The 21,636-nt window shown below is 50.5% G+C and overlaps 1 protein-coding gene across 6 annotated transcripts in view; it reads right to left on the minus strand.

The window, feature by feature from the left end:
* HNF1B (HNF1 homeobox B) overlaps positions 1-21,223 on the minus strand; it is a gene marked incomplete at its 5' end in the record, with an annotated part of 51,369 nt that extends 30,146 nt beyond the window's left edge. For 2 of the 6 annotated variants that reach the window (XM_081162059.1, XM_081162061.1), the window contains 4 exons: positions 9,169-9,404; positions 11,034-11,220; positions 16,159-16,358; positions 20,701-21,044. In XM_081162059.1, the coding sequence (XP_081018185.1) occupies positions 9,169-9,404; positions 11,034-11,220; positions 16,159-16,358; positions 20,701-21,044 (967 nt within the window). Of the gene's footprint in view, positions 1-9,168; positions 9,405-11,033; positions 11,299-16,158; positions 16,359-20,700 lie in introns of all 6 variants that reach the window. The other 4 variants (XM_081162057.1, XM_081162060.1, XM_081162058.1 and 1 more) reach the window with 3 other exon arrangements.
* Positions 21,224-21,636: the final 413 nt, after the last annotated feature.

The following is a 21,636-nucleotide window of genomic DNA, read 5'->3' on the forward strand; positions in this document are numbered from 1 at the left end:
CATCATCATCACCATCATCATCACCATCATCATGACAGACAGCCACTGATCACCAGCTCATGGATGCTGGGCCAGGGAGCACCAGGTGTTGGGCACTGAAACTTTGGAAGGTGGATGATTACTGACTTCCATTGAACAGGAACACCAGAGAAGTGCTCCGGGAGCAGCCCAGAGAACTGGTGGCTGCGCAGAGCTGGGCACTTTCCTTTCAGTCTCCCCAAATGACTCTGATTTGCAAACCTCAATTTGCTCAATAGAAACTCAGGAAGAGTTGGTTCTAGCCCTTTTCTTGCCCAAGGGATTATAAAAGGAACTAATCTAGTAGAACATAAAACTAACTAGAAGAACTAAATTAAAACTAGTAGATTAACTAAAATAGTAAACTCAACTAGTAAACCCAACTAGCAGAAACAAAAGTAGTAAAACATTAGGGAGAAAGAATAATATGTTCTTCAAAAACTTCCTGTAGCATTTAATGTTGAGGGTTTTTTGTTGTTTTTTGAGAACTGTATACTTTGGTTAAGCTGTACTAATAAAGGCAGAGCCGATGACATTGCTCCTAGAAAAGGGAAAATACACTTTAAATAATAATAATAATAATATATATGTTATGTAAAATGAAACCAATTTCATTCTCAGCTTATCTCTAAAACTGAGTAACAGGTTGTAAAACAGGGGATATACATGCATTAAGCTCCTGGACAGAAAACCTCTATAATATGTATCTCCACTCCACAAATATATGGAAGATCTATCACATCCCAGGCACAGGGCTGTGGCCTGGTGACACAGTGGTGAAGGAAGCCAACCCACGCTTACGTGTTGGTACAGCCCACAGCTCTATCACTTGGAACACGTGTGTAGTGAGCTAGATTTTCAGAGACTTCAGGGGCTACCTTCCTCACAGTGAGAGTAGGACTTACTTGGTTAGTTTCTTGTTCTTTGACAGGTAGGGATGCAAACTCTATACTTCACCTTGCAGTAGATTCTCAAGCAGGAGGAGGCGAGGGCTCCATTCATAAAACATCCGAGACAGATTAAGCACCTATTTTTGTGCCCATGCAAACTGACGTCACGTAAATAGGAGATGTTCAGAGGTTTTCCACTCTTGCTGAGCAAGAACTCATTGGACTTCACTGCCAACCCTGGTCCAACAGGAAGAGGCACCCTGCAGCAGGCAGGGCCAGAAGGCATGGGCAAGCAAGCTGCCACTCAAAGGCCCTGAAAGTGTTAACCTCCAGCAGTTATAGGTGTCTCGTTTATACCCATTATAAATCTGTTTATTGTGACTGGCCCCACCCAATCTGCTGGTGCTGTAAAGCTCTAATGGTCCCTAATAAAGGTGGAGGGCCTCTAACAGCACACAATTCCTGAAGTGGGGAAGGAGCGAGGGAGAGCAAGCAGGAGAAAGACAGATGAGGAGCTTAACGATAAAATATCACAATGGCAAACCTCTCTGCTAATTAAAGCAGCGGAGTCCTGGGCCCCAAGGCTTGATGCTGCATACAATCTGAGCTGAAAGGTCCAACACCCTCATTTGCCAGAACCCCTTAGAAGTTAAGTAATTTGCTCAAGGTCACCCCTACTCCTTAGTGACTCAGGTGTCCCGACTCCTAGTCCAGGGCACCTCCCCCAGCTGCCTAGCAAGGGTGACCATCAACCTCTTCAGAACGCTTTTGCTCCACCTGGCCAAGTGTCCAGCCCTGAATCTACATCCAGATCTCTAACGGAGTTTGTTGAAACTTCACATGCCTGACCCCCTTCCCCAAATTCCGATTCTAAAAGGAGTGAATGGGGAAGCCATGGGTATTTTTAATGAGCTCCCTGGATGCCTTTTATGTGGCCTGGGAAGGAGATTTGAGAACCACAGATCTGGCCAATACTTGGGTGTCATTGTTTCTGATGTCTCAAATGACAAACAGCTTTCCCGAAAAGGGAAACTTCCAAGGAGAAACCACACCCCGGTCATCCTCCCAATGCCCTGAGGGTTCCTGAGTCAACCCAATCACACCTTCTTTGCCAGCACTGTGCTTGGTTGGCTCTGGGAGTGTTTTATTGGTATTGTGATCCCTATTTTACAGATAAAGAAACTGAGGCTCAAAAAGGCTAAGTCACTTGTTTGAGACCATACCGCCAGAGAGTGACAGAGCCCCTCTTCAAGTCCAAGCCGGTTTTGGGTGCTACACCTTGCTACCCAGACATACCCATCTGAGTCTGGTCATCACATGGGACAGCCTGTAACCACATTGCCTTGGGGGATGCAGACACCTTTTGGGAAAGTCATTAAATACTAAAGATGGAATGGTGTTCCTCCAAACTTGGGAAGGAAATGCCTAGTCCTGTCCTGAGAAACTTGGCTCTTGACCTCCTGGAAGCATTAGAAAGACTGAACCTCATTGTTGGACTCCAGTGGCTAAGCTCACACATGCGTGCTTCTGTGGGGGCTGCTGAAGCCAGAGCAGAGGCCATGGAAAGGCGTCTGAAGCAGACACACCAGAGCACATTCACAGGTTGAAGGAAGTGGCTTCCAGAAAACCAGTCCTCAGGAGCTTCTGAGGCTACCTGTGCTCACTGCAGGGATTGCGTCCACCCTCCCCTTCTTACCGCTTTTTGCCTGAAGTTTGGGGGAGCTTCCCTCTTAAGAACAAAGGCTGTTAAGTTTTTCAGATTTGGCCTCCCCTAGGAAAGTACCAGCCCCCCTCACCCCCAATTTGCAGGTTACCAGGGCTAATTACGAGCACACACGGTACACACACCTCCTTTAATTAAAGGAGAAAAATGCCCTATTAGATACAGGAAATTCAGAGTCATCTTATGAACCTGACCTCCTGCTACATGGTCATGAGCCCTGGCCCCACACCGCAATCCTTGGCGCTTCCCAGCTCTCTCTCTCGCTGTTTAGTATATTTGCACAAAATGCCCATGGCCCTGGCATTGGCACTGGAAATGCCTCAGGGATGTCACAAAGCGCTCCTCTTGGAAGCACGAGAAACTGCCTCATGCTCAGTGTGTTCCAAGAAGCCAGCCTGAGTCTGCTGCAAACACCAAGGTGAGAATCTAGCTGGAAATATTCAGATGCTCTAAAAGTCAGGACTGAAAGAGACTTCCAAGAGGAAAACAGGTAAAAACAAAGAAAGCTCTGCAAGGAATGGTCACAGTGACCAATTATGAGTCCAGGGTGCTTGACATATATTCTCATTGAATCCTTCCAGCGTCTGCATGAGGGGGTGTCCCCACTTTGTGCATTGAGAAACTGAGGCTCAGAGATCCCAAAGACTTGCCCAGGGTCACACAGCTAATAAGTGGTCAAGCTGAGGTTGGAATTCAGACCTGCTTCTATAGCCCATGATTTGGCTGTTGTGCCGACTGGATTTACAAAAGGATTTCCCGGAGAGTATCTTTAGTGTATGTTGTTGGTGGTCGGGCATCTACGGCGCAGCGCTAGGATTTTTAGAAGCACACTGGGATTTTTAGAAGCTCCCTAGTTGATTCCAAAGTACAGCAGGGTGTAGGAACTTCTGTCCAAACTGGGGTTCACAGGCCAAAGCAACCTGTTTTTGTATGATCCATGAGCTCAGGATGGTTTTTATAGTTTTAAATGGTTGGGAGAAAAATCAAAAGATATATGAAAATTAAGACCCTTGCACAAATTTCTGCCTCTTTCTGTACCTTCAGTGTTTAATTCTCTCCAAATTCCTGTCAGTTCCCATCAAACCTTCAACAAACAGATTCCAAGGGCACTTCTCCCATTACCTGCAGGCCAGGGCTCTGTGCTTGCAGGCAGCTTCCTTCCTCCTCAGAGCTAACTGGAGGCAACAAGGAGTCCTTGAATCCTCTAAGGGTCCTTCAGGGGGATTAGGCATGGCCAATAGGCTGCTTACAGTGATAGGACTCCAGTATCTCCTGGCCCCTTTGTGCAGAGGCTGGGAGCCCCGCCAGCCCAGCAGCCGGCTTTCTTTGTATGCAGGCCAGGGTTGGTCCCCTATCAGGGGAAGGTTGCTGGCAGAATGCTCTGAAGGCCAGACCTCTTAATCTCATTAATATCCTGATTGTCTTCCCCAATCTAGTGGCAGCCCATGGGGATGACACTGCAAGATAAAACAACCTTCAAATTTAACAGATAAGATGGAAGTCAGATAAAGTCCCGATGAAGGAGAGCACCACTGAACTCCCGAGTCGGTGCAAAAGGGTTTCCTAAAATCACAGAGGTTTCAAGACAGGATTTGTTTCTCTTCTGAACTGAAATAATCTGCTACTTAGGGACAAAGGGGCTTATTTACTGTGGGGACATTTGCTGCCGAGATGAATATTTTTACAGCAGCCCTCATAAACCCCCTCCTCTTGTCTGCTGCGCAGGGAGGGGGGGAGCTCCAGAGGTGAGCTGAGGTGCCTGCACTGTCTAAGAAGCCCCATTAAGTTGTTAAGACATTTAGTGCCCCAGACAGTGCTGACTGCAAGGGCAGTTCAAATCCCCACCCAGATGGCGATGGGGTGGTGAAAGAGAGGGCTTTGTTTCTTCCCTGGGCAGGACACGGAATCCACCTCGGTCAGGGGCAACAGTTGGGGGGGGCAGTGAACTAGCCAGACTGAGAGACCCCCACCCTTACCCCACCTCCTTGGTCATGCTCTCTCAAAGCCTCTTTGTCATTCAGAGGGGAGCAGAAAGAAGGTGGGAGAAGGGACTGTGTGGGGATTGTGTGTGTGTGTGTTGGTTTTCATGTCTGAAAAGTTCTTAACATCTGTATAAAACAAAGAGATGGACAGGGTGTGACAACTCAAAACCTGTCTCTGCCGCTTACTAAACTATATGAATTTAGGCAAATTACTTCAATTCTGAACATCTTATCTTTCTTGATTGTAAAATGGAGATAAGGGTACAGATGGTTTCTACGACCAAGGTTGTTGCCAGGATTAAAGATGATGCATGTATATAGGCGCTCAGCCCAGGGCCTGGTACCCAAGAAGTGCTCATTCAACACTGGCTGTTATGACGATTCACTTTAATAACCAACCTACCACTGGGCACTTGTGAGATTTCCTTGGGTCCCGTGGATTTCAGCATCAAGGAAAGTGATAGCGACCACACAGATATCCTAGCCCAGAGTTTGATTCGTCTGAGACCCAGGGTTAGATTCCTGCAGGTGACTTGACTTGGGGGATGTGAAAGGGGATGAGGGACAGGCAGGATGCTCTGGTTCTCAAGCTCTGATCTGACCATCAGTACACCCAAGCCCACTGGGCTGAGAGAGAGGAGCAGAGATCAGAGGGAGGCAGGAGTAAGCAGCCACAGACGTGAACGTCTCCTCTGAGGTAAAGAGGCATGGTTCAGGGTAGCCCAAAGTTACCCTGGAAAGGCTGCTGCTCACCCCTTTCTTTCCAGGAGTGAGCCCTGATCTCCATTTGGAAAGGTGATACCAGAATGAGGACATTATGTGTGGGGCGAGTGAAGGCAGAGGGAGGCCTTCTGCCCCTCCCTTCCTGTCGCAAGGCTGCAGGGTGTTTGCTGGAGGTGACCAGGTGAGTTTGCTGCAGACTGGAGCAAAGGGTATAGCAAGCAAGGCCACCAGGGATCACACAGCCGGATCCCCTGGCTTGGTCCAAGGCTAGCCCAGCCTCCAGCCCATGCCAACTTCCTCCTCCCCCTTGAGCGGATCAATACGAGCACCAGTCTCCAACCAGCCCTCTTCCTTGCCACAGCCCTGCTCTCTGACCTTTTGGGGGCCTTTCTCTTGATTCCGCTCCAGAATGGAGGTAGGGGCCATCACTCCGGGCCTGCTCAATGGCCTCAGAATGGGCTGTCATGGGGCCTATAACCAGGGACAGCTCCTGCTGGCAAGAGTTGGAATGGGGGGGTGCAGATAAAGGCTTTCCAGGCTGAAGATAAATGGCTGCCTGCAGCCTGCTACAGTAACTTCAGGCCCCCAAGAAGAGCAAACAAAGGGTGCCCCTGTGACACTCCCTGGAAAGATGAAGGCCCATCAGCGGCAGCCAGGCTGGTTCAAAGCCCCAACTTAATTGTCAATTAAGCATGCATAAGGAACACAAAGCCATGACAACCAGAGGCTGCATGCTGATGTGTGATTGTAAAGCCAGGAGGGGCCACGCTGAAAACAGCTGATTCTGCTGACTGTGTTTGTAGGGCACCTTGTAACCAATCAGCTGCTGACAGAGGCAAAGTGCTCCTCCTGCCACTCCTATTGTGCAGGACATTCCAGGACCAGGGTCACACTGTGGTCATCGTGGGCAAGTGGGCCACAACGTGCTAAGAGTGGCTGGGAGGGAAGGGGCTCAGTGAGTGAAGGGATCGATGCTCACCTCTCCAGGAAGAGGCTTTAAGGGAAAGGTTTGTCTCTAAGGTGCCTCCAGTCCTCCTGGCTCAGGTGCTTAGAGGGGAAGGAGGGAGGGAACATGGGGTGGGGAGGTTAGGGCCTTGTCTCCCCAGTTTGGCCTTAGATGTTGTTAGTGCTGACGCTGGATGTTGGTTTCTCCTCGGTCACCACAGAGCTTTTTGTATTCTGCATCCAGTTACATTTGGGGCCTGGTTAGAGACCAAGAGACTTTACCTTGGTTGGGGGGACCGTGATGGGAAGTGCATGAGGCTCTGCAGACCACAGCCTTCCCCGAGCACGGGGCTGCAGCCTGCTGTCTGCCTAGGTCCAGGTGCTCTCCCGAGGAGCCCGTCACAGCTCATGGGCCGCCTGCCCTGGCAGCCTAAGCGGGGTACACCGGACCTGATCCCTGCTTCCTGCACCTCAGGCACCAGTCCAGCGACCGCCCATGCTTCCAGGTCCAGGGCCAGGATACATCTCACTGCCTCTCAGGAATAAGGCCCCAGTGTGTGAAATTTAAAAGGAAATAGCTTTCTGCTGCCCATCATTTTTTCCACTGCCACTTTAGTCCTCTGTAATAGTAATGATGCTAATGGTAATGATAATGACCGTGGTTACGGTTTACTGGGAAAGATGGTGTTCACACATTTTTCTCATTTAACCCTCACACGGACCCTAGGAAGTAGGTACTATCTCTCCACTTAACAGACAGGAAAGTCAGACTCAGAGAAGTTACGTGAATTGGCCACGCTGTAGTTACGGGAATTAACCTGGTTGGTTAGAACCAGGATTCAAAACCAAGTCCAGAGAATCCAGTCCCTGGGTGTGGACCGGGACTAGCTTGATCAACCCTGAGTAAAAATTAAGGCAAAGGGAAAGGCAGCTAGTAGAAAAAACACACACACAGTGTCCCACAATCATGGCTCTATAAATAGCAATCTGTCCTTAGAAAGACACACGAAGCCCCCAAAAAAGACCTCAATTCCCAGCTGGTTCTGGGACTCCATGCTGGGACAATGCCTTCCAACCAGATAATAAGCTCAAAGGGCAGGGACATGTGGCTTACTCATCGCTGGCACGGTGTTGGGTCTTGGTCTGTATTCAAAGCACACCTGTGCTGTGGAAAGTACAGCGTGGGAATCAGCAGGCCTCTGTTTCCTTCTTCAAAGTCCCTCCCAGTTCTAATATCCCATGATTTTTTAAAAGGCCAAGACTTCTGGGGACCCCAGAGAATCCACTTCTAGTAGAATATGCCTTATCAGACTGACCAGAGGGGTGTTTGGGCCCTGCCTAGCCTCCAGGACCTGCTGCCATCCCTCCAGCCCCAGCTCTCTGGTCCTCCTGTCAATACACAGAATGCCTAAGCTAACGACTCCGTGGTGACCTCACCACAACCCCAGCTTGTCAGAAAGCTGCTGGGCCTTTGTTTGGCTTGCAGGCTCCCTGACTTTGGTGTGGAGATCACAAGTCCCAGCACAATAGCCATTGTCTTCTCAATAATGCCCCTTGCCCCAGCCACGCCCCCCGCAGCTCCCAGCTCCAGCTCCATGGATCACTGCGGGCAGCAAGGGCTCCCGTGCTGCTCAGTGCCGGCCACAAGACCTTTACCACTGTCCTCTGAACCCTGCTTTGAATTTCCATAAAGGGGCTAAATTACTCTGCAATCAGGCCAGTGTTGGTCTAGGGGCTTGCCTCTCAAGAGTAAACCAAAATTTCTCCCCATGTGACTGAGCCCTTCCATCTGAATCCAGAGAAGCTCCAAGGCCTGGACCAGGCTTCACAGGGGACAGTTGCAGACTCCCAGGGACCCTTGAAGAGGTCATGCCATGGGAGGGTACAGTGTGGAACAACTGCTTGGCTACCACTCAGTTGGTGGCTCTGAGCCTTCTCTGCTGCTCCCCACCTCCCTCCCCAGACACACAACACTTAGGTCAGCTCCAGATCTCCAGCCTCTCCCAGAAGAAGGGCAACCAGCAGGCAAGGGGGAGAAACAGGTTTCAGAACTACCCCCAGGTTAGAAACAGTGCTTGGCTCTCCTTTCACAAGCCCTATCCCAGAGCAAGCAGGGGACCATCGAACACTTCGTCTATACGGCTGCTAAACAGGCCTCAATAAGCACAGCCACCCTGGGAAGCCGGCTTTCCTGGAAGAACTAAGCCTCAGGGGGAGAGGTGCTCACCCCAGCACATGCCTCATGCACCCCTCAGCATATAGGGGGGCTTTCCCCCAGTGAAGGTGTGGGATTCCATCCTCACAAGCCCATATCCCACAACACAGGCATCCTAACCCAGGCCGGGGTCTGGCACACAGAAACACACAGTAAGTATTCAATTGGTTCTGGCCAACTCATCACTGCAAAGATTTTAAGTGACCGACTCCACCCTAACTCTGCCAGAGCCCAGAAGCCAACAAGCAGAGGCCACCCATAGAGTGGCCCTTCCCCAGAGGTCCCTGGGCTCCTCTTGCTGGAGCTGGACAGAGCCCTGAGGTATGGACAGGCAACCTCTCTGCCTGTAGTTTGGATCTGGCATATCAAGGTAGCCTTCTCAGTCCAAGCCGATGACGGCACTGACCTGCTGAGTTGGCAGCCACAGAGGGAGAGGAAAGGGGACCAGAGAAGAAAGGAGCGAAGGGCTCCCTGGAAGCTGAGCAAGGATTCAGAGGAAACCTGACCACAGCCACATACTATTTTCACAAGAATATTCTGGCAACAGGAGGGGGCTGCCTGTTGGGCCATCCCAAAGCATTTTCTCCTCTGAAAAATCTTGAGCCACAGGAGATCCTTGGGAGAAGCAGGCCGGTTGGGTGGCCGAGGCAGTAGGGTCCAGGGCCTGCTTACCTGACAGCTTGTTGGGAGGAGAGGTGCTGGGCTGGTGGTGGGGGGAGCCGTGGGAGAGCAGGGGGTTCAGACTGTGCGTCTGGTTGGAGCTGTAGGCGTCCATGGCCAGCTTCTGCCGGAATGCTTCCTCTTTCCTGCGGTTTGCAAACCAGTTGTAGACACGGACCTCAGTGACCAGGTTGGAGCCCAGACCGTGGGCTTTGGAGGGGGAGACGCCTCGCTGCAAACATTCTGCCCTAAGAATGGACAGAGGGGAGATGGTGAGGGAGGGTGGCCAGAGGGCAGCTGGCTCTGCTTGGCCCCAAACACATAATCCCAGTGGTTTCGGTTAGGAGTGTGAAGAGGCCGAGGAGAGAGTGGGAGCCTGGGAGAAAGCCTGTCCAGAGAAAAAGATGCCCATGTAGTTCTCTGATGAGATGGCTGGAATGCGGCTGAACACAGGTACCAAGCAAATTCTGTTCCCTCGAAGCCAGGGGCTTAGCCTCTGATGTGGCTCCAGTGAGAAGAGAGCAAACTGGGTACAGTCAATGCAGGGGGAAGGTCCAGACTGGGCTTCCTGGCACCTCCTTATATTGCTATTCTTCCCGCCCTACAAAAGGCAAAGTCCTTCGCTGGCCGGCTGAGTCCCTTCACAGCACTCTAAAGGAATTCTGGTCTTTTGGTGCCAGGGAAGCCAGATCCCTGCAGATTCCTATTTTCACTGCAGGAGTCCCCCACAAAGAGCAGGCTGTGTGAGATATAAAGGAAGGCAGGCAGAAATGTCTGGCTGGTTTCTAGTTTAATTATTGCTGATGAACCCCCAATTCCAGGTGTGAGAGAGATTCTTAGACACCACCAGATGCTGTCAGGAGACAGAGTACAGCCTGAGGACTCTGTGACATGCACAGCTGATCACTTTGCCTTCCTACTTTCTGGCCTGACCTACCTCAGGGCATCCTTCCACTGGCAGAGCCAGTCCAGCCCCAAGACAGAGAGAGAGCCCATAGGTCTTGGCCAGAGCTAAGAGCAGAATTTTAAGAAAGTCATTGTTGCCCAGCCGGCAGGGCTCAGTGGTTGAGCCTCGACCCATGAACCAGGAGGTCACGGTTTGATTCTCCGTCAGTGTGGGTTATGGGCTCGATCCCCAGTAGGGGGCGTGCAGGATGCAGCCCATTTATGACTCTCTCATCATTGATGTTTTTCTCTCTCTCTCCCTTCCTCTCTCTGAAATCAATAAAAACTTTAATAATGAAAAAAAGAAAGTCACTGTTGTAGTCAGGGAGGATGGGGCAGGAATGAAGCAAAAAGATAGCTCAAGGATTTCTAATAGTTTTCTTCAAAATTATATGTAATTATTAAGATATAAATGGAACTCTAATCAGTGTGTGCAGAGTGTACTGAACACATCCAACTAATTCTTGCTCTCCTGCCAAGTTTCCTTTTAGACCAATGGGAGGCAGTCTGTGGTTAAGAGATAGTTTTTTCCTGGTCTATATGAAGGTCAAACACATGATTCCCATTTCACTGGCATCATACTTTAGACAAGCACTCTCCAGAGCATCTTCCCTGGAATAATAGTTCATACGGGTAGTCCCCAGAAAAAGAGATTCCATGGTTAACAACCAATTCAACAAAGCTAAGTGGGTTTCTTGACTGCAGGACTTCTCAGGGCTTTTATGACTCCCTAAGATGATGTATGCAAATGATGTTCTTCAAATTTATTTATTAATGCCTTGAAATTACAGTTCCGTGGAACATGCTTTGGGAAACCCTGCTTGAGTCACACTTATCTGGGTCACCACTGTCTCAATATCCCAAGACTGAGGGGATGGATCTTGGGTCCGTGTGCTTGCCCGCCTGCTCGGGTGAGCATCTGGTGGTGTTACCTGTTGCACTCCTCCACTAAGGCCTCCCTCTCTTCCTTGCTGGGGTTCTTTTGCCGGTCGTAGGCCTGGTACAAGATTTGCTGGGATGCGGGCCCCCATTTGAACCGGTTGCGACGCATCTTCTTGTTGGGGGGCTCAGAGCAGGCATCATCGGACTGCCCAGGCCCCTGGCTCTGTTGACTGAACTCTGGAAAGAGAAACAGCAGCTGATCCTGACTGCTTTTGTCTGTCATATTTCCAGAACTCTGGACTGTCTGGTTGAATTCTGAAAAAAGAGAAAGGAGTAGATTTGATAGGGTCTATAGCCTTCACTTGGCAGACAGACAGATAGACAAACAAAAACATTTTCATTCCTCTCCCCTAAGCTTTGCAACCTGCTATTATTGTATGTGAAGATACAGAGGGGAGGCTCCGACAGGCCCCTCACTGCCCACCTCAGTTCACGCCACCAAAGCCACCCCGTTCTTTTCTTCGAAGCAGCTCAAAGGTGGCCAAGCATTGTTTTAAGAGCAATTTATTATTACTTTTTCCATTGGCTCACTGGCCTCAGACATGAAGCAACGCTGTATCCTGAGCTCTTGCATTTTGATGTCAAGGGGATAAACTCAACCAAGGCTCAGGTCTAGAGGGGAACTGCTCAAAGGTATCATTTGCAGTTAGACAAAATATTCAGAGACTGAAAATAGCTCTCCCCACCCCTCCTCTTTCCTCATATATCCTAGGTATCTACATTACAATGTTTTGCCCTTAGAAAAAGCCCAAGCCCCAAACTCTTTGACCACAGCTTTGAAATAAATATAACTGGAGCTTTGTATTGGAAAGGGGAGAGGCTCTTTAAATATCAGATCATTTCAAAGGCAATGGTGTGTGTGTGTGTGTGTGTGTGTGTGTGTGTGTGTGTCCAGGGGTCCATTTATGAGGGAAAGGTCTTACAGACCTCCCTCCCCTGCACATTTGAAATATGACAAATGCAGAAGACGGCAAACACAGGACTCTTCTAGGACCGGCATATGAGTTGGAGAAAGAGAAATGCAGATGGAGTGATGCTCCCTGCCTGTCCAGTTCCCAGAACCCAAGCATATCATGACCCTCAACAACACATTTTCGTTGAAAGAATGAAAGAAAGATGGCAGCTTGCTCTGTGGGGATACCTTAGCGTTTATGGTTTAAGTGAGACTTGATATTTACCTAGGGAAGGGGAGAGCTTTGTTGTTCCCTTCCTTACATCTGCACGAAGCGGTGTTCACTGGGGTGACTGATTCCATTTTACAGATGGACAAGCATAGCGGCCAAGCACTCTGCTGAGCAAGGACATGCAACAGATTCATTTCCTAACTCCTGGCCCCATGTTCTGGACCTTGATGTTTTTCTTTCTTGGTTCCTAAAGTCACTCCTACAGGTCTCAGAGACAACTAGATCCAAAATCCTCAAGGTTCCAAGTCAGGCTACTACTTAATGCTTGAATCCCCTCCAGCACACCCTATCTCGTGGTCCTCCATTCTATACACCTCCAGCGATGGGGACCGTATCACCAATCTGGGGATTAATTTCCATTTGGGTGCCTCACAAGGAGCAGTGGGCCCCTAACACTCCTGGACTCAGGGCCCCAGCTGCAGGCGGCATGGGGCAATGTTTCACCAGTCACTGACTGGCCGAGTCAATGAGCAGTCTCCCTGGCTGATGGATTAGATGTGTCACTGGAGCATTTTATTTGGGTCCCACCCACTTTCAACAACTCTCAGGCCACTTAGGGTTCTGTTTTCACTGGTCCCCAACAATTCCTTTAGATACGTAGGAGAGTTTCTGTCAAATTTACTGGCTGGATGTCACTGACTCAATGCGATAATGTAGAGCTCTAGCCAAGTCACTGAAGTCCCTGATTTCTCAGTTTCCCCATCTGTGGAACGGGACTGGGTGAAAACCTAAGGGGCCCTAAATATCTTTAGAATATCTACCCCTAGTCAGGATGATGAAGACCCAAATTCCTACGGAAGTTATACTTTTCAAAGTGCTTTCACACCTCCTACATCATTTGGTCTTCACAGCAGCAATCTAAGTGCAGTTATTTTAGGGACAATCAAACAGAGGGGCAGAGAGAAATTCCCTGCTCAGCTGGGGGGTGGAGGTCTGTCTCAGTGTCTTCTCTCCTCCGTGTGGCCCTGTGGAATCAGCATGAATAACAGCTAAGCCCAAGAACCCAGGATTAATCTGAGGTTCTTCACTTGATGTGAAGGGATGTAATAAGTCAACATTTACTGAACCATTTCTATGGTGAGGTATTGAGCAAAGTTCTCTGTGTCCCTTCATCTAATTCTCACAACCTCTCCATGCAACAGGTACTGCTATCTCCATTTAACAGATGAAGAAACTGAGGTTCAGGCTGGTTAACTGACCTACCCAAAGTCACACGGACGTGGGGCAGAAGCCAGGATGTGAACTCAGCCTGTAGACCCTAAGATTCCCAACCAGCAGCCTTTGCATCACTTCTCACTAAAAATAAAACACAAGTAATACACCTACAAAACCTTCAAATCTGACTTAGGTGGAGGTGACAAAACTGAATCCTGAAGTTTTGTCTGCGGTGGGCGTGAAACACATTTACAACCGCCCATGGTGTGGGGGCTGCCTGTCAGCTGCCCTTCGAGAAGGCGGCAGCCTGAATGGTACTTAGAACCCAGAGCATGCCAGGCTCAGCCTGCAGGTGCTTGGAAACACCCAGGCTCTGCCCACCTCAGAGCCTTGGCCCTAACCTCTCTCAATTTTTAAAGACCGAGATGCTCTCAGGTTCTCCAGCCACCACCAGCTCTCCTCCACTCCTTTCCAGATTAATAGTGGTGGTGGCGAGGGGGGGTAGTAAGAAGAGAAAGAAAATGTTCACTGCTGATTCTACATGCATAGAAGGGCCCATGAATATTACCATTTATTCTTTTTGATTTTTCAGGAAAACCTGTAATCGAGTGATACTTTTTAAAAATTCTCCCACCTCTTTCTCTTCTCTCCCACCCCATTTACTGTGTCCTTCTTTTATTTATCTCACTTCCTAATTTTTATCCCATGATTGTGTGTTATATTCATCTGTCAGACTTTGATTCAAATATCACCTCCTCTAGGAAGTCCTCCATGATATCTCCAGGCAGTTTAGCAATTCCTCTGGTGCCTCATGTACATATCTTTATAACAGCCTTTAGAAAGCAGTTATCATTACTTATTCAAATACCTCATCCCTTCATTTGGTTGTAAGTCTCTGGAGAAAAGGACCTGTGTATCCCACAGCTCAGCACAGTGCTTGGCACCTAATAGGAGCTCATATAATATTTATGGAATAAAGAACTATTTCTGAAGCTCTGAAGCTTTATGTCTCATTTGACTTTGAATAACAACGATTTTAAAAATCCCTTGCAGACTATCATAAATTTTTGTAAACTGTCCCTTCTCAAGCATCTTGAGAAATTTTCTGGTACTTCTTGTCTTTTTAGAAGCTTTCAGTTGACCTTTCCTGCCTTCCTCTCCTTTCTGAGGGAACTCCCATTGAACACAGAGAGGCAACTCAAACTAAAGATGTTGCATGGGGCTTGGCTCCTGATAATGGACTTTTCAGGAATTACAGAGTTGCTTCATGTCAGAAACCCCAATTTTTCCAGAACTAGGCACCACGAATGGTGGATCAACCCAGAGCCCCTTCCTCAACACAGCAAAGAGCTCTCACTTTACTGCTTCTTAATCTACCCATTTAATGCTTACAACAAAAGAGCAAATGACCACAATATGAGAGGAATGCCTAAAAAACCTTTCCTGCGATCATGAAGGCCTTTCCAACTCCCAGACATTGAGACAATAAATACTGAAACAATTACTTTGGAGCAGTGTGTATGACAGAAAACAAGACTGATTTTAAAAGGTGGCCATCCAGTGAGAGGGAGGGAAAAAAAAAAATCAACCAGAAAGTGATGGAAACTAATATCTTCACAAAGAGAAACCCACAACCCAGGGGACAGTGTGTGGAAAACTGAAAACTCATACAAAATTTTCCTAGGAAAAGGGTGGGATCAAAATAATTAAAATATTGCCCTGGCCAGTGTGGCTCAGTTGGTTGAGCGCTGTCCCATGCACCGAAAGGCTGCCGGTTCCATTCCTGGTGAGGGCGCATGCCCAGGTTTCGGGATCGATCCCCGGTCATGTGGGAGGCAGCCAATTGATGTTTCTCTCTCTCTCCCTCTCCCTTTCTCTCTCTAAAATCAATAAAAACATATTTTTTAAAAAAGTATAATGTAAAAGTATACTTTCCGAAAATAGTATGTCATTCATACTCTGGTCATTCAAACGAAGTTCAAACTTCCTTAGACTTCAAAACAAAAATCTCTCGGTATTACTGAGCGAAAGAAAATAAACTTGGGACAGAAAGGAAATTTGGGAATGAGAATGAGAACAACAAGAATTGACTGGTAAGAGTTCCAAAGGCAGACACGTTTACTGTGTCCTGCCTTAGCCAGGAGCAGCTTCTTCACTAGACAGGGTCACCAGCTGAGGTCTCCAAACTCTACCAATTTTGGTAAATGTGAGTAAACACCTTAAATTGCTTGAGAACTCAGTCACCCCCCCACACACCAAAAAAATAACAGGGTCAGGTTCTGAATGTATGTATATATACAAATGCTCTCTTTTTTTTTTTTAATACTTTTTTTTCCAGAGGGGAGAAAAAGAACAGTAATGGCGATCAATATTATTGATTGCTATGAAATGTCTTCCCTGGGAACTCTAATCTGTGGTCCTGTGTCAAGGGGAGCTGCTCTGCTTACTCTGAGGAGGATATTCCACTGTTACCCTCTTGGTTTCAAAGAGAAAGATGCTGGAGGCAGGAACCCCAAAAATTCAAGGTAAACGGCACATACTGAAGGATTTGTCAAAACACCTGGCTGGGTAGTAAAGGGACCATGGAAGAAGAAAATGAGATAAAATAACCCATCACGCAGCAACTCTGAAGGCCGAATGCACCTGCCCCGCTTCCTTGCGTTTACCAAGCGCGGGGGAGGCTTCCTTGATGAAGGGAAAACTGAGGGTCCCGCAGGGGTCAGAGTCAGGGCACAGGTCCCTCCAGGCTGAGGCAGAGGCGGCTTTAAACACTTACGTCGGAGGATCTCCCGCTGCTTTCGGACGTACCAGGTGTACAGGGCCGCACGCTTCTGGGTCTTCATAGGAGTGCCCTTGTTGAGATGCTGGGAGAGGTGTGACTGGTTCAGGCCCGTGACATCCACCACCTCCCTCTGGGGGATGTTGTGCTGCTGCATGTAGCCCTTGATCATTTTGGCAGCCCTCCAGGGGTCCTCACTAGACAGGTAAACACATGGTTAGGACGCTGGTGGGAGACGTCTGGGGAGAAAGTCTCCTTCTAGGGGTTTTACCTAAACTCTGTGCAAAACTCTGATCTTCACCCGTTTCTCCACGTGTCCAAGCTACATCCTTGGGAAAGATGTGAGGCCAAACTAGAACCTACGTTATTACCATATGAAAGCTGCTATAGAGCACACGGCATCCCTCCTGAGATTAGGAGGGGAAGCGGAAGCTGACTTCCTGTCTTCAGGAATGGGAAGGCACTGCAAGCACTCTCTCTCGTCAAGCGGGAAGAGCAGAGCTTATTTTATTTTGCTTTCCTTCATGAGCCTGGAACGTGAGGCGTAAAAGGCAGGAGGCCCATTGGAAAGCGGAGATGCCATTCACTTGGGGCTGGGCTGGCTGATCCTACCATGCCGAGGGGGGGGGGGAGCTAGCATCAGTTTCTAACTTTACCTAGACCTCTCCCACATCACTTTCCTTCCCAACGGGTGCCTCTGTTTCTTGTCTTATGAGATAGGAGTAAAACATATATGTCCACCTCCTGAAATGCAAGGAGGACTTCTTTGCCAAATGTTAAATGGTTCTCAGAATTTTAGAAAAGTTTTAAGAAGTACAATAACGTCTTCCCTGGGACTGAAAAATCATTTCATTGAGTTAAAAAAAAAAAAAAAATTCACCACAGCCACGCCTCCCAAATAAAACCTAATGGGGACAAATTATTTTGATTTCTGAGTAAGATATTAACATTCCCCAGTGCCTTGTTTTCTTGCGTTCCTACATTTCCTCCCTGACAGGGTAAGAATATCTGGAAGGCAAGTTTTCTTCTAAATTTCAAGTTTGAGATAAGAACTTGCTTATATTTTTCATTTTTCATAAACACAGGTGTGCAAAAGGCTTCTTTAAAACAATGTGTTGATGCCTTTGAATTTTATTTATTTAAAATGCTTCCAACTTTGCCAATATTTTTTCTTGCTTGTTGAATAGGTGACTTAATACTGAGAGATATAATTTAAAACAAAAAATTAAATAAGGCACAGTATAGAAAAACGTGTTAAAGAAGCAATACATCCACATATGCTATTTGTTTAATGCAGTTACATATTTAACTTAAAAAAAAACACCAAACCAGCATCTTTTTACTATATGTTGATACATATATTAGTAGCCTGAAAGAACATGAAAAAAATAAATGAAAAAATTAGTTTCAGATGAAACAATAAAAAACAGTGTAAAGCAGAGGTCAAAACAGACATAGTGTCACAGATTAAATAACCAATTTATTTCTAAATGGTGCCTATAATATGTCAAATAAGACCAATTTTGTTTCATGAATTAAAAATCTAGTAATTAAGCTGAGATATTTTGTGAGCATTTGAACAACTGATTATTTTAGCAGCACTTTGACATTAAATTTGTGAGAACAGAGATGTTTTTGAGAAATGCAAACTTTTAAAATTAATTAAATATAAGTTAACGAGTTTCTCAAGAATTTTAAAAGATACTTCCAAGTACTACAATGTAACGAAGTCAGAGCAGGAACACAACAACGAGAAAAGGCTGTACAGTTTCAAACATGGAGAATTCACCTCCAGTAAGGGGGGGAAGGAATGTAGCATTTTGGAAATACCCGTGTAAACATCAGAGATCATTTAAAAGCTTATTTCTGGCGACTAATTTCCACAGATATTTTTAGGGTAGAAAACACTTTCGGCAGACAGGAATCATAACGTCTAAAGTCAGAAAAAGTATTTGTTTAAAAGTTAATATTGCTTCAGCAGATTCTTTGGCTATTTTTGTTTTGCTGAAATTTACCTGTGTTCACTTCGTGTCTAAGAAACCTACCGACATAGTGCAACGTCCTAAGAGCTAAGGGTGCTGTGGTAAGAGTGAATTTGCTCAACAATTGGGAAAGTTTATTTAAAAAAAAAAAAAAAAAAGCCCAGGAAAACCCCATTAACTATAGCAAACCCTTCGAGCCCGCATTCAAGGACAGGAGTTGGGGGTAAGATGGCGTAGTTCTACCTTTACGGCCCTCTGGCCCCAGAATTTACATATATTCACCAGGAAGAGCTCGGAGAACTGGTGACTTTTAAAAATTTGAAAATACGCCTCATATCGTGGCTCCCTAACCCCGGCAAGTCCAGGGATCCGGAGAAGCGCGCGCGGCCGCTGGGCCCGGAGCGCAGGTGTCAAGCGCCCGAGCTGGGCGCGGGCACAGCGGGCCCCGCGCGCCCCTTTCCCGACGATACCTCGGCGGCCCGAGAGCAGAGACGCCCCGAACCCCAGCACAGCCTCGACTCCGGCTTCTCAGCAAGCGGCCGCCTTTCCAAACGCCAGGGGCGCGCCCGCCGGGAGCCGCGCACCCCCGGCCCTTCCCTCCTCGCCTTTCGCTTCCAGAAGGCGCGCGGCGCTCCCAGCGCCCCCGAAAGCGACTTTTCCTGCTCTGCGCTTTCCGCCTTAGGGGAGCCGAGTGGGCCGAAAGGGGAGCGCTCGGGAGCCGACTGTGCGGTGACCTGGGAACCGTTAGCAATTTCTTGAAAAATTACTTTTAATAAAGTCCGACAACTCCCGGAGGTGGGGGAGGGAACGCAGCGCCAGCTTGGGAAGGGGAGGAAAACCTTGGGGTCTGTCCTGTGTCTCCGCCCCGGCGAGGGTCTGGGGGGGTGGGGCCCCCTAGGCTCGCTCCCCGGCCGCTGGAGCTGGGGCCTTTCGGAGGGCAGAGGACCGAGGTCGGGAACCCCGACCGGGCCGTCCACCTGCCGGGCCTCCGGGCGCCGCCTCCCCGGGGGCCCGCGAGCGCTCGGCCCGAGCGCCCTGGAGGCGGCGAGCAGCCCCGCGCCCGCGTTTCGAGCTCCTTCCCCCTCCGAGCCGCGTTTACGACCTCACCAATGAATAACCCGCCTCTCTCTTCAGCCTAATCATGGCTTTGTGTATCTTTCTGTTGATGATTTATAGAAATAAATTAATAACACCCTAACTCCACGTGCTGCAGTTTATGTTACATCGGGGCTGCGTCCAGCCCCGCGCGGGGCTGGGTGCGGAGGGGCGTCCTCGGTCGCCCCAGGTTTCCCAGATTTCCCCACTGGAAAGCGGGCGCCCTCGGCCAGGCCCGCGGGCCCAGGTGTCAGGCGGCGGGAGCCGGTGAGTCCCGCAGGCCCTGGTCAACCTCCAGGCCGCCCTGGCGCCCCGGCCGGTCCTTCCGACCCCTCTCACCTTCCTGCCCCCGGACCCCCGCGAGGGAGAAACGGCCGCCGCGCGGGGCAACATCCAGGGAAGAACCTCAAACCTACGAATTGTACCAAAGCACTTTTGGAAGAAAAATGCCCAAGTCTCCCCGATGGGCTTTGCTAGAGAGTAAGCCGCCGGGTCCCCAGAGAGCAAATTCAAAAGCAAGGTCATATCCCAGCCCAAACTGCGGCTGCGGGCGCGCACGCGGGGCTGGCCGAGGCCGGGACGGGACCCGGCGCCGAAGTGCCCGAGGCCACCCGGAGGGCTCGGTCCTAAAGCCAAGTGACCAGGAGCGACGCGCAGTCTCGGGCAAGTGCTCGGCTCCTTCAATAATTAGTAACCAGCTGTCAAAGCCCGAAGCCGGTCCCCTAGGCCCAGCAGACAGACTCCGGCCAGCCGCCGGCCCTCCCCGGGGACGCGGGGTGTCAGCGGCGAGACCCAGAAACGCCCTCCTTTCTCAGGTCGGGAGCTGGGGCTCGAGGCGCCGCTGACCCTCGCTCGCCGTTTGTTCTGCCCGGTGCAGGTCCGCCCTGACCCTACACACGCAAACCTTGTCCTTTGCAAATCTAAACCTTTTGGGGGGATTCCGATAATCCTGGGGCCTTGCCACCTGTGGACTCGCCCCCCCAGATCCCAGCCCCTCCCGCCCCCCAGAGCCGCCTGCCCCTCTGCAGAGCAGAGCAGGACGCCGCGCCCAGCCCGGCCCGTTTTCCCCGACCAGGGAGGAGGCGTCCGGAGAAACCACGGCCTGCGGCCGGTGCGGCCCGAGCCTCTGCTCCCGGGGAGCCGCCGCCGCCTCCCCGCGCCCCTCGCACCTCCCAGCCTCCGGGCGAAGGGCTCCGCAGCGCGGGCTCTTCAGGCCGAGCCCCAGCTCTGCCCGGAGGGCCCCCGGCCCCGGCCCCTGGCCTGAGCAGCGGCAGGTGAAGCCGTAGGGCTTCGGGCCGTCCGGTGGAGAGACTGGGAGGGGTCCAGGTGCTGGGGAAAGAAGCGGAGCGCCCCCCGGGGGACTCCTCGGGTGGGGAACAGGCCCGGCGAGCGGGGTCGGGCGCAGCGTCGCTCAGGCAACGCGGCCCCGCGCAGGGTTGGGCGCAGCCCGGCCCGCACCGACCTGAGCATCCGGTCCACCTCCGCGCGCTGCTCCGCCGCCTCCTCCGTGTTGAGCGCCTGCAGCTCCTTGAGGATGGGAGGGGTGTCATAGTCGTCGCCGTCCTCGGAGCCCTCGTCCCCCGACAGGCGGCCCTTGGCGTGGCCGTTGGTGAGCGTGTGGAAGACCGGCTTGGTGTCGGGGTCGGCCCCGCTCCCGGGGGACAAGGGCAGCGTCTCCAGCTTCACCCCGAAACTGGGCGACGGCAGCAACTCCTCCAAGGCCTGCACCAGCACCTCCTTGGTGACCCCGGAGCTCAGCAGGGCGCTCAGGAGTTCTTGCTGGAGCGACGTGAGCTTGGACACCATTTTCCAAGCGCAGACGAAGGGGGTGTGTAGGTGCGAGAGAAGAGGGTGGTGGGGAGTTCCACAAGCGAACCCCGAGTCCAGGAAGCCCCCCCACCCACCCACCCACCCTTCAGCCTCCAGACACCTGTTCCTCCCCGGGGTCCCGGAGTCTCCTCCGAGAAGTCAGAAAACTTCTAACTGGCCATGATCGCCACCATTAGGCCATATAAGTCATGCAAATCAGCGGGGAGGGCCGGCGGCGGGATGCAAATGACCGCGGGGAGGGGGGAAAACCGAGGGCGAGGGGAGCCCGAGGGCAGACCCGCCGCGCCCCAGACCCGCGCGGGAGCGGGGCTCGCGGGGCCCGGTGTGCTCGCGCCGGGGGGCCGGCGGCCCCGGTGTTCGGTTCCGTTTATCAGCCAAACTTTAGCTGACCTTTGGACGTGTGGAGCAAGTGGGCAGCTTGCAGCCCCGCGTGCACGGCTCCGGGGCTTTTCCACCGGCCGCAGGTCGGGCTTTAGTCTGGAGAGAAGAAGAGACGGCGCTTCGGGGGTTCAGGTGAGAGCTGGAGAAAGCTGGGGTGTTCTTGGAACCAGGGGTGCAGGAGGAGGGG

The sequence above is a fragment of the Miniopterus schreibersii genome (assembly GCF_964146895.1).
Source record: "Miniopterus schreibersii genome assembly, chromosome: 16".
In the NCBI taxonomy this organism is placed as follows: domain Eukaryota; kingdom Metazoa; phylum Chordata; class Mammalia; order Chiroptera; family Miniopteridae; genus Miniopterus; species Miniopterus schreibersii.